The following is a 10,844-nucleotide window of genomic DNA, read 5'->3' as shown; positions in this document are numbered from 1 at the left end:
TGATGGGGACAACTGGGATCATACTGGGATCACGGTGGGAGAAGCTTGGCCCATGCTGGGAGCAACTGAGACCACACTGAGGGTGACTGGGGTCCTACTGGGATCATACCAGGAGTGAGTGGGATCATGCAGGAGGTGATTGGGATCATACTGGGAGCAACTGGGAGTGCACTGGGGATGACTGGAAGTGGCTGTGAGCAACTGAGATCATGCTGGAAGCTTCTGGGGGCAACTGGGAATGAGTGGGACCACATGGAGGAAACTGGGAGCAACTGGGAGAGACCAGGAGTGACTGGGATCATCCTGGGACTGACTGGGCGCTGAATCCGAAAAATCGGTCTGAGAAACTGCTCAGAGACTTTTTTATCTTTAAGCAGCAAGGTATTTGTTTATTCAACGTTGGGAGCAAGCCAGCTGGCGCTGGACAAACTTGCTCAAAGGCTTCACACAAAATCAGCATTTTTATCCAATCTTCAGCTGTGATTAAATGCATATTCAAGTGATTACAACATCTATCTATGCATATTAATAATAGGTGGAGTATAGGTGGAGCTCAGGCGGGGCTTGGGGCGGTGCTTCTCTTGGCCCTCAATCCTGAGGGTACTTCCACTCTTCCTCCATGGGTCTGGGGGCTTCAACTCATCTTCCTCAGCTTGACCTTCCTTCTCTTCCATTGTTCTTGACCCACTCACTGAAGCTTGGAAAAAGCCCTGGCTCCCGGCCTATTCCTCCTATTCAAATGTCTCCCTGATCCTGCTGTCTCTCTAATTTATCCCCTCGAGGCCTAGGACATGTTCCTGCACTATTCTCTGAAGCTTTGCTCCAGTCAGTAGAACAGAACGAGCACAGATGGTCTTGGATGTTGGTAGCTTGTTAGCAGGCCCAAATTTCTTCGTTAACTCTTTTGGGCCTGGCCTCCTGTTTCACCAGGGACACAGCCCGGGCCCGGGTGTTCCCATTCCCATTCCACGTGTTTGCATTCCTGTTCCAGGTGTTCCCATCCCATTCTAGTTGTTCCCATCCCATTCCAGGTGTCCCCATTCCCATTCCAGGAGTTCCCATTCCCATTCCATGTGTTCCAATTCCCATTCCAGGAGTTCCCATTCCCATTCCAGGTGTCCCATTCCCATTCCATGTGTTCCAATTCCCTTTCCAGGTGTTCCATCCCATTTTAGGTGTCCCCATTCCCTTTCCTATTGTCCCTCCTCCCATTCCTGGTGTTCCCATCCGACTTCTGTTTTCCCTATTCCCAGTTCTTGGTGTTCCCATTCCCGTTCCAGGTGTCTCCATTCCCATTCCTATTGACCCCATTCCCATTCCAGGTGTTCCCATCCCACCTCTGTTTTCCCTATTCCCATTCCATGTGTCTCCATTCCCATTCCAGGTGTCCCCATTCCAATTCCTGGTGTCCCCAGTCTGCTCCCAATCTTCCCATTCCCATTTCTGGTGTCCCCATTCCAATTCCAGGTGTTCCCATTCCCTTCCTCGTGTCCCCAACCTGCTCCCAATGTTCCCATTCCCATTCCAGAGTTTCCCATCCCATTCCAGGTGTCCCCATTTCCATTCCAGGTGTTCCCATCCCCATTCCACGTGTCCCCATCCCCATTCCTGCTGCCCCCATTCCCATTCCTAGTGTCCCCAGTCTGCTCCCAATGTCCTCATTCCAGGTGTTCCCATTTCCATTCCTGGTGTTCCCATCCCATTGCTATTGTCCCCATCCCATTCTTTATGTCCCCATTCCCATTCCAGGCATTCTCATTCCCATTCCAGGTGTTCCATCCCATTCTAGGTGTCACTGCTGTCATTTCCCTTACTGGTTTACCTTTAAACCAGCACACCAGGTCTGTGCCCAACAGGGTCCCTGTGGATCATCCAACGCAGGTCCTCCGATGGCTGATGGAGTTGGAGCAGCGGTCGAAGCTCTTCCCGCAGTCGGGGCACTCGGGGCTTCCCTTACCGGTGGGTCCGTTGGTGGGAGGTCAAGACAGAGCTCCAGATGAAGCTCTTCCCACACTCCCCACACTTGTGAGGCCTCTCCCTGATGTGGATGCAATGGTGGGTGTAGAGGGTGGTGCTGAAGCTCTTCCCACATTCCAAGCACTTGTAGGGCCATTCCCTGGTGTGGATGCAACAGTGTTTGCAAAGGCTGGAGCTGTCCCTGAAGCTCTTCCCACACTCCGCACATGTGTAGGGCCGTTCCCACTGTGGATCATCTGGTGTCGGAGCAGGTTGGAGCTCTGAGTGAAGCTCTTCCCACATTCCCCACACATGTAGAGCCTTTCCCCAGTGTGGATTATGTGGTGGTTGTGGAGGGTGGAGCTCTGTTTGAAGCTCTTCCCACACTCCCCAGACGTGTAGGGCCGTTCCCCAGTGTGGATGTGCTGGTGCCTGAGGAGGTTGCTGCTCCTGCTGAAGCTCTTCCCACATTCCAAACACCTGAAGGGTTTCTCCCTGCTGGGAGGCTGCTCAGGGACCACCAGCTCGCAGCTCCGCCTCAAGCTCCAGCCGCCTTCTTGGCACACGCTGGCTCTTTCCTCCTCACAGCCCCCTGGGCTGGCTTTGGAGTCCCTCCTGTGGGGGCATCTCCGGCCCTTTTCCTCCCCGCTGCCTTCCTGCGCCGGGGAACCCTTCAAAACGGCCTCTCCCACCAGGCTCTGCCGGGGGGATTTGTCCTCTGCACTCTCTGGCCTCACCTTGGGGCCTGGGGCAGGAAGCAACAAGGACAGGTAGGGGATTTGCCTCCGGCCCACAGGGAAGCCCAAGGACATCCCCCCAACTCCAGCCCCGCAGGACAGCCACAAAAGACAAAAGACCCAGCCAAAGGGGCACTGACTTCCTCCTCACCTGCTTGGGGGGCCCGCAGCATCTTCCTCTTCCTCGCAGCCTCCTCCTCCATCTGCTCAAGCTTTGGGAAGCAGAAATCCTGATGGGGGGGGAAAACAAGGGATGAGTGAGTTGCCTCGGGGGTTCCTCCTGCCCAAGTGCAGCTCTAGGACTCACCGGGCATCTTGTGTCCATAAAAACCCCCAAAACAACAACATTCAGCCCAAAAACCCCTCCCAGGAGTTCCCCCTCTCTGCTCTCTGGGGTTAGGGGGGGTCCTCCCAGTCTGACCTGATGGCACTTCTGCCTGCATTGGGGGTCCCCCTTCTCCAGGCTGCCGGGGGTCCCACGGCTCCGGGGGGTTCCCACTCTCCAGGGTCCCCTTTAGTGTTGCCAGGGGGGTCCCAGGGCTCACTTCTCCCCACTCTGCCTCCCGGGGCCGGCCGGCCCTCCTCTCTCGGCTCCCACCCTCGCAAATCTCTTGGCGCTCTCGGCTCCCACCCCGCCTCAAGGCCTCCCGTCTTCTCCACACTCCAAGGCCTTCCCCCTCTCCGGGATCCCCGCTTAAGGGGCCCGGCGCTCCCTCTCTGCTCCCCCCCCTCCAGCATTGCGGGGGTCCCCCAGCTCCGGGATTGCCCCTCTCCACTCTCCCCACTCCGCGGCTACCTGGGTTCCCCCCCGGCTCTCACGGGGGCCCCCAAACCACTCTCGCCCCCCCCGCCATTGCCCAGCGACCGCCAGGACCTTTTGACTGCTCTTCTTTGTGCTCCCGCTTGGCTCCTCCCTCGGCTGGGCCGCTGCTTTTGGCGGGTTTCCTCCTCCGGGATCCGCCCCCTGCAGCCCTTCCCCCCCTGGCCCAGCCCCCTTGGGCCCCCCTTGGGCCCCCCTTGGGCCCCCCTTGCCCAATAAGTCTGATTATACAGACAAGCAATTGGTTTTAATCCACAAAACCCAAATGTATAACCCAGCACCCTGGGGCATGAACAAAGTGGTTTTCCTTGGCCCCCCCCCGAGTTCAAAGTAAAGGCAGAGGGAAAACCCTGCTGGTGGGAGAGCTGTTGCAGTCTGGTCAAAAGTGGTGATTGCAGTCCAGTTGAGGCTGGTGGTCTCAGTCTGGTTGAGAGCGGTGAGCTGCAGTCTTCCTCTGGATCCCACGAGTGGTAAAAAGGTTCCGAAACTCCAGGTTTATATATCCTCCAGTTCAGGCAGGAATGCCCAGTCCTCCCCTCAGAGCGGGGAATTCCATAAAAGGATGCTTAGTTCTTCCCTCAGAGCGGGGATTTCCATAAAAGGATATGAGGATGCTCAGTCCATAAAAGGTGTGCTGGTTTAAGAGTTAACCAGCAGGGGAAATGAACTCAACTCAGAGGAGAGATTATAAGTCAGAATAACAATTTATTAAAATAATACAGTAAGTACAATCATACAAACAAACAATTGATCTCAACCCACAAAAACCCAAATGTATAACCCAGTACCATAGGGCCTGAACAAAGTGGTGTTCCTTGGGCCCCGCTTGAGTCCAAAGTAAAGGGAGAGGGGAAGAACCTGCTGGTGGGAGAGCTGCTGCAGTCTGGCCAAAAGTGGTGATTGCAGTCCAGTGGTGGTCTAAGTCTGGTTGAGAGCGATGAGATGCAGCCTTCCTCTGGATCCCACGAGTGGGTTAAAAAAGTGTTCCAAGACTCCAAGATTATATATCCTCCAGTTCAGGCAGGAATGCTTAGTGCTCCCCTCAGGGCGGAGAGTTTCACAAAGGGTGTGAGGACAGAAACATCCTCCTGTCTCACAGGCCTCTTAACACCTAGTTTATAGCCTGAGGAGTCAGGCTCTATGGGCAGAGGGTGCGAATAGTCTATTGACAACAATAGTCTAGTTTCTGGGAAATGACATGGAAGGCTATAGAATACACAGTTTTGGGTTACACCCCCCATGATGAACTGATCTCAGCTGTCCTAACTAGGACAAAGGATATGAGGATGCTCAGTCCATAAAAGGGTATGAGGGTGCTCAGGACATCCCCCCCACCTCGCAGGCCTCTACTGACAACAGTTCCTGGGAAAATGGCATGGAAGACCATAGAATACACAGTTTTGGGCTGCACCCATCCAGTGATGAATTGGTCCCAGCTGTTCTAACTAGGACACTGTGTCTGTCATTGCTGCCATCATCATCATCATCATCAGCCTCCTGGCAGTCAGTGTCTGGAAGCTCTGATCCGGTAACTCCTGGGATGGGGGTCGGGAAGGGGCATGGATCCGCCCAGCAGCATTCCGGGGATCCTGTGCCATGGGTGCTGATCCCCTTTCTTTCCATAGAGAAGAGGGAGGGGAATGGATACGACCCCGCGCCCACCAGTGAGTCCCAGCAGCGTGTGTGGATCCAGATCCTCTGTGCAGGGATCCCAGGATGGATGCCGGGATTCCAGAGGGGAATGGGGGCCTAATGGCTGGAGCGGGATTGGAAGGGGATTGCAGCTCAGGGCAGGATTCCAGAGTGGGATCAGGTGGAATTGTGGACTGGGATCAGGGCTGGATTCTGGAGTGGGATTGGGGTGGGATGGACAGAGCAGGATCAGGTGGGATTCCGGAGCAGTTCCTACTCTCCCTGGGCTCCACAGCCAGATCCATCCCCTGGGATGGGAACAGGGACATGGTGACTCCTTTCCACGCTCTCATCCCAGCAGGAATCGCAGCCTGAGCGATCCTGGAGCTGGATCCGCCCCTTCCCTCTCCCTGTGGAAAGGCAGGAGCTGCTGGCAGAGCTGCTCCCACCCACCCCGGCCCCCCTGCGGCTCTTCCCGATGGATCAACTTCCTGCTTTTTCCCGTGTGAAACGCAGGACCACAATTATTCCTGAGGCTTTAATTTGGTTGTGAAAATCTCCTGCTTTGGGCAATAAATCCTGACTCCCTCCTCCGGCATCCACCAGTTCCTCTGTGGGAACCAGGAATGGGAATGGGGGCAGGGGGGACTGGGATGGGGACATTGGGGACAGGGATGGGGACACTGTGAGCAGGTTGGGAACACCAGGAATGTGAATGGGAACTCCAGGAATGGGAATGGGGACATTGGGAGCAGGTTGGAGTCACCAGGAATGGGAATTGGGACACCGGGAATGGGAATGGGGACATGGGAGACCAGGATAGGGATAGTGGGGACAGGAATGGGGACACTGGGAGCAGGTTGGCACAGCAGGAAGTGGTGTGCAAGTTTCGAGCTGGCTTCCCGCCAAGTCCCCGAAACTCGACAACAAGGACCCGCCTCCCAGAGAGGGAAAAGAAAAAAAAACCAAGCAGCCAAAGCTATAGCAAATATATATATATATATATATATATATATATATATATATATAACATATGAGACAGATACACAAAAAGGAGAATACCACACACAGAAGGGGGGGGGGGGGGGGAAGGGGAAGGGAGAAGGACAAAAAGGGGCAAGGACCGAACAAGCCAACCAGCCAACCGAAGGCAAACTAGCAAAAATCTCACCACTTCCCTTCGAACAGGCAGGATGGCTAGACACGGCCCAAGGCTCTCCCCTCACGCGTGGCAGATAACGGTAGTCACTGTAGGCCTCGGCTCCAGATAAACCAGACCAAAACAGGGACCCGCCGTTCTCGAACCTCGCCAGAAAGGAAGAGAGCGAGATGCCTCCCGCTGGCCTTATTTATACCTCAAGTTACGTAAAGGAATAGCATGGAATACTTCCGTGATCACTTTTCTAGTTCCTTCCTGGTTACAAGTTGGTCTCCAGGAAGGCCTAGAGTGAAACCACCACATTCTCCACCCCTTATTCCATACTATTTCTTTACGTAACACCTATGTCTCACGTTCGTCTACATCCCGCGCATATATATACACATTTGCATATATATATATATATAGTTCTTGTTGGTCTCTCGGCACAGTTGTCTCGTCGTTGGAAAATCAATACCGATGTCAGTTCAGTCCAGATCTTTGGTCTCCTCAGTCACCATTACAGTTCTGATTTATGGCTGTTTCATCACTGGACTGTCTCATCACCGGATACCAGCAACAGCTTAGTTCAGGTCTCTCTCTCATCTGGTGACTGGCTTCCTGTAAAAACACAACTTAGGACATACAATTAGTTTTTCCCCAAGGCTAAGTTTCCTTGAGGCACACACTGGATGACTCCATCCTTCCTCATTACCCACCACGTATGTCCTGGCCCTTGAGCAAAGACAATCCCACGAATGGGTTTGTCTTGGCCTGAGGCAGGGGTAACCCAAACAGCTTTCCCTAGCATTCCCCTCAAATGGATTGCTGGAACTTTATCTCCATCAACAATGTGAAGGGATTCTGCCTGTGCAGGGCCAGCTCGATTGACAGAACCCCTGGTGTTAACTAGCCAGGTAGCCTTGGCTAAGTTCTTGTCCCAGTTCTTATAAGTCCCCTCACCTAATAACTTTAGAGTGGTCTTCAATAATCCGTTATATCTCTCAACCTTCCCAGCAGCTGGTGCATGATATGGAATGTGGTATACCCATTCGATACCATGTTCTCTCGCCCAAGTGGTGACTAATTCATTTTTGAAATGAGTCCCGTTGTCCGACTCAATACGTTCTGGGGTCCCATGTCTCCACAAAACTTGCTTTTCAAGGCCTAGAATGGTATTCCGGGCCGTTGCGTGGGGCACTGAAAAAGTCTCTAACCATCCCGTTGTTGCTTCCACCATGGTAAGTACATAGCACTTACCTTGGTTGGTCTGTGGCAGTTTGATATAATCAACCTGCCATGCCTCTCCATACTTATACTTATCCCATCGTCCACCATACCACAGGGGTTTCAGTCTTTTCGCCTGCTTAATAGCGGCACAAGTCTCACAATCATGGATAACTTCAGAAATGATATCCATGGTTAAATCCACCCCTCGGTCTCGTGCCCATCTGTGGGTGGCATCTCGGCCTTGATGACCGCAAGCATCATGGGCCCATCGAGCCAGAAACAGCTCTCCCTTCTGCTGCCAGTCTAGGTCTACTTGTGACACCCCTATCTGTGCAGCTCGGTCCGCTTCTCTGTTGTTATTATGTTCTTCATTAGCTCGCTTTTTGGACACATGGGCGTCTACATGGTGAACTCTCACATTCAGACTCTTCGCTCTGGCAGCGATGTCCTGCCACAAGTCAGCAGCCCAGATGGGTTTTCCTCCACGCCTCCAGTTCATCTTCTTCCATCGCCCTAACCATCCCCATAGAGCATTGGCTATCATCCACGAGTCTGTGTAGAGGTAGAGTCTCGGCCAACCTTCTCGTTCAGCAATGTCCAGGGCCAATTGGACGGCTTTGAGTTCCGCAAATTGACTCGACTTGCCTTGACCCTCAGCGGCTTCTGCCACTCGTCGGGTGGGATTCCAAACGGCCGCTTTCCACTTCCGGTTCCTTCCTACAATTCGGCAAGAACCATCAGTGAAAAGGGCATAACGCCTTTCTTCATCTGGTAGCTGATCAAATGGCGGAGCTTCCTCGGCTCGGCTCACTGGCTCTTCTTCTTCTTCTGCCAGACTGAAGTTCCCACCTTCAGGCCAATTGGTTATGATTTCCAAGATGCCGGGGCGATTCGAGTTCCCGATTCGGACACGTTGTGTAATCAAAGCCATCCACTTGCTCCACGTGGCATCGGTGGCATGATGCGCAGGGGGCACCTTCCCTTTGAACATCCAGCTCAAGATGGGTAATCGGGGTGCCAGGAAGAGCTGTACTTCGGTACCAATTACCTCTGAAGCTGCTCGTATACCTTCATACGCCGCTAAGATTTCCTTTTCCACAGGGGTGTAATTGGCCTCAGAACCTCTGTAGCTTCGGCTCCAGAAACCCAGTGGTCGCCCTCGCGTCTCGCCAGGCACCTTTTGCCAGAGGCTCCAGGAGGGACCTTTATCTCCAGCTGCAGAGTAGAGCACATTCTTTACATCTGGTCCCATTCTAACTGGTCCAAGAGCCACGGCATGTGCAATTTCTTGCTTGATCTACCTGAAAGCTTGTTGTTGCTCAGGACCCCACTGGAAATTGTTCTTTTTACGGGTCACAAAGTAAAGAGGGCTCACAATCTGACTGTATTCTGGGATATGCATCCTCCAGAAGCCTATGGCTCCCAGAAAAGCTTGGGTTTCTTTCTTGTTTGTGGGGGGAGCCATTGCTACAATCTTGTTGATTATGTCTGTTGGTATCTGGCGTCGTCCATCTTGCCATTTCACCCCTAGGAATTGGATCTCTCGGGCAGGTCCCTTGACTTTGCTCTTCTTGATAGCGAAACCGGCCTCGAGGAGAATCTGGATGATCGTCTGTCCTTTTTTGAAAACTTCTTCTGCTGTATCCCCCCATACAATGATGTCATCGATGTACTGGATGTGTTCGGGAGCCTTACCCTTCTCTAGTGTGACCTGGATCAGTCCATGACAGATGGTTGGACTGTGTTTCCACCCCTGGGGCAGTCGATTCCAGGTGTATTGAACGCCCCTCCAGGTGAAAGCAAACTGTGGCCTGCACTCTGCCGCTAAAGGAATGGAGAAAAACGCGTTGGCTATGTCGATGGTGGCGTACCACTTTGCTGTCTTGGACTCCAACTCATATTGGAGCTCCAACATATCTGGCACGGCAGCACTCAACGGTGGCGCAACTTCATTTAAGCCACGATAGTCCACAGTCAGTCTCCACTCTCCATCGGATTTACGCACAGGCCAGATGGGGCTGTTGAAGGGTGAATGGGTTCTGCTGACCACCCCTTGGCTCTCCAACTTTCGGATCATTTTGTGGATAGGGATCACAGCATCTCGGTTTGTCCGATACTGTCGTCTGTGTACAGTTGTTGTGGCTATTGGCACTTCTTGATCTTTAACTCGTAGTAATCCTACAATGGAAGGGTCTTCTGAAAGGCCAGGAAGGGCAGACAATTGCTTGGACCCTTCTTCAACCACCGTGGCTACACCAAAAGCCCACCGGTACCCTTTCGGGTCCTTGAAGTATCCTCTTCTTAGGTAGTCCATACCAAGGATGCAAGGGGCTTCTGGCCCCGTCACAATGGGACGCTTTTCCCATTGGTCTCCCGTCAAGCTCATGTCCGCCTCTACTACTGACAATTCTTGAGACCCTCCTGTCACTCCAGAAATAGTAACAGTCTCGGTACTCTTATACTCCGAAGGCATTACAGTACACTGGGCTCCAGTATCTATCAAGGCCTGGTATCTCTGAGGATCCGATGTGCCAGGCCATCGGACCCACACAGCCCAGTAAACCCGGTTATCTTCTTGGTCCCTCTCCTTCTCCTGGCAGAAGGCAGGGCCCCTCTACTGGTCTTGATCAGAGCATTCGTCGTCAGAGTTTGACTTTGACTTCTTAGACTTTTTGCCATTGTCGAAGTGGACCTCCATCTTCTCGTGTTTCGGCGATCGCAGTTTCTCTTCTAAGAAATCTCCATCTACTACATAGACAACTTTCTTGTCAGTCTTCTTTCGCTTCAGCTCCCTCACTCTAGCTTCAAGTTTAGAAGTGGGTTCACCATCCCACTTCTTCATGTTTTCTCCTTTACTACGAAGGTATGCCCATAGTTGGTTACGTGACCCACGCTTAGAGTTCTCTTTCCTTCGACGTGTGAATGACAGGGATCGTGAGCAAGATCGAGACCAGGATCGAGGTCTAGGCCGAGGTCGTCTTTGTCGGTCCCGCCATGATCTTCCCATTGGCCTTTCTTGGTAATCTCTATACCTTCTGTCCTCTCTGTCTCTAAGGTCGTCCTCATATCTGGAATATTCATAATCTCTCTCCGTTCTTTCCCTATCGTAGGTGTGTCGGTACAGGGGATTGAAGGAGTCTTCCATATTTTCCTCGATGGTTCTTATCCAAGCACACATAGTGTCCACGCTTGGTTCATCCATCTTTGGATTATATACGGGTATCAAGCAGGAAATATATGGTTTAGGGGCACCTTGAATTACCTTTTTCCACATTGGTTGCGTGCAGGGAACATTCTCAGGAACTTGGATATCATAATAATCTGGATCAGA

General features: G+C 52.7%; 1 protein-coding gene across 1 annotated transcript in view; it reads right to left on the bottom strand.

The window, feature by feature from the left end:
• Nucleotides 1–9,787: 9,787 nt before the first annotated feature.
• LOC127472742 (uncharacterized) overlaps nucleotides 9,788–10,844 on the bottom strand; it is a 91,003-nt gene continuing 89,946 nt past the window's right edge. The window contains exon 2 of the mRNA XM_051791319.1: nucleotides 9,788–10,130. Coding sequence (XP_051647279.1) covers nucleotides 10,081–10,130 — 50 coding nt within the window. The 3' untranslated portion in view covers nucleotides 9,788–10,080. The remainder of the gene's footprint in view (nucleotides 10,131–10,844) is intronic.

The sequence above is a fragment of the Manacus candei genome, unplaced genomic scaffold (assembly GCF_025592945.1).
Source record: "Manacus candei isolate 608988 ecotype Guabito, Panama unplaced genomic scaffold, ASM2559294v1 h1tg000032l, whole genome shotgun sequence".
In the NCBI taxonomy this organism is placed as follows: domain Eukaryota; kingdom Metazoa; phylum Chordata; class Aves; order Passeriformes; family Pipridae; genus Manacus; species Manacus candei.
Note: the sequence above shows the minus strand (reverse complement) of the source record. Positions and strands in the feature narration are given on the sequence as shown.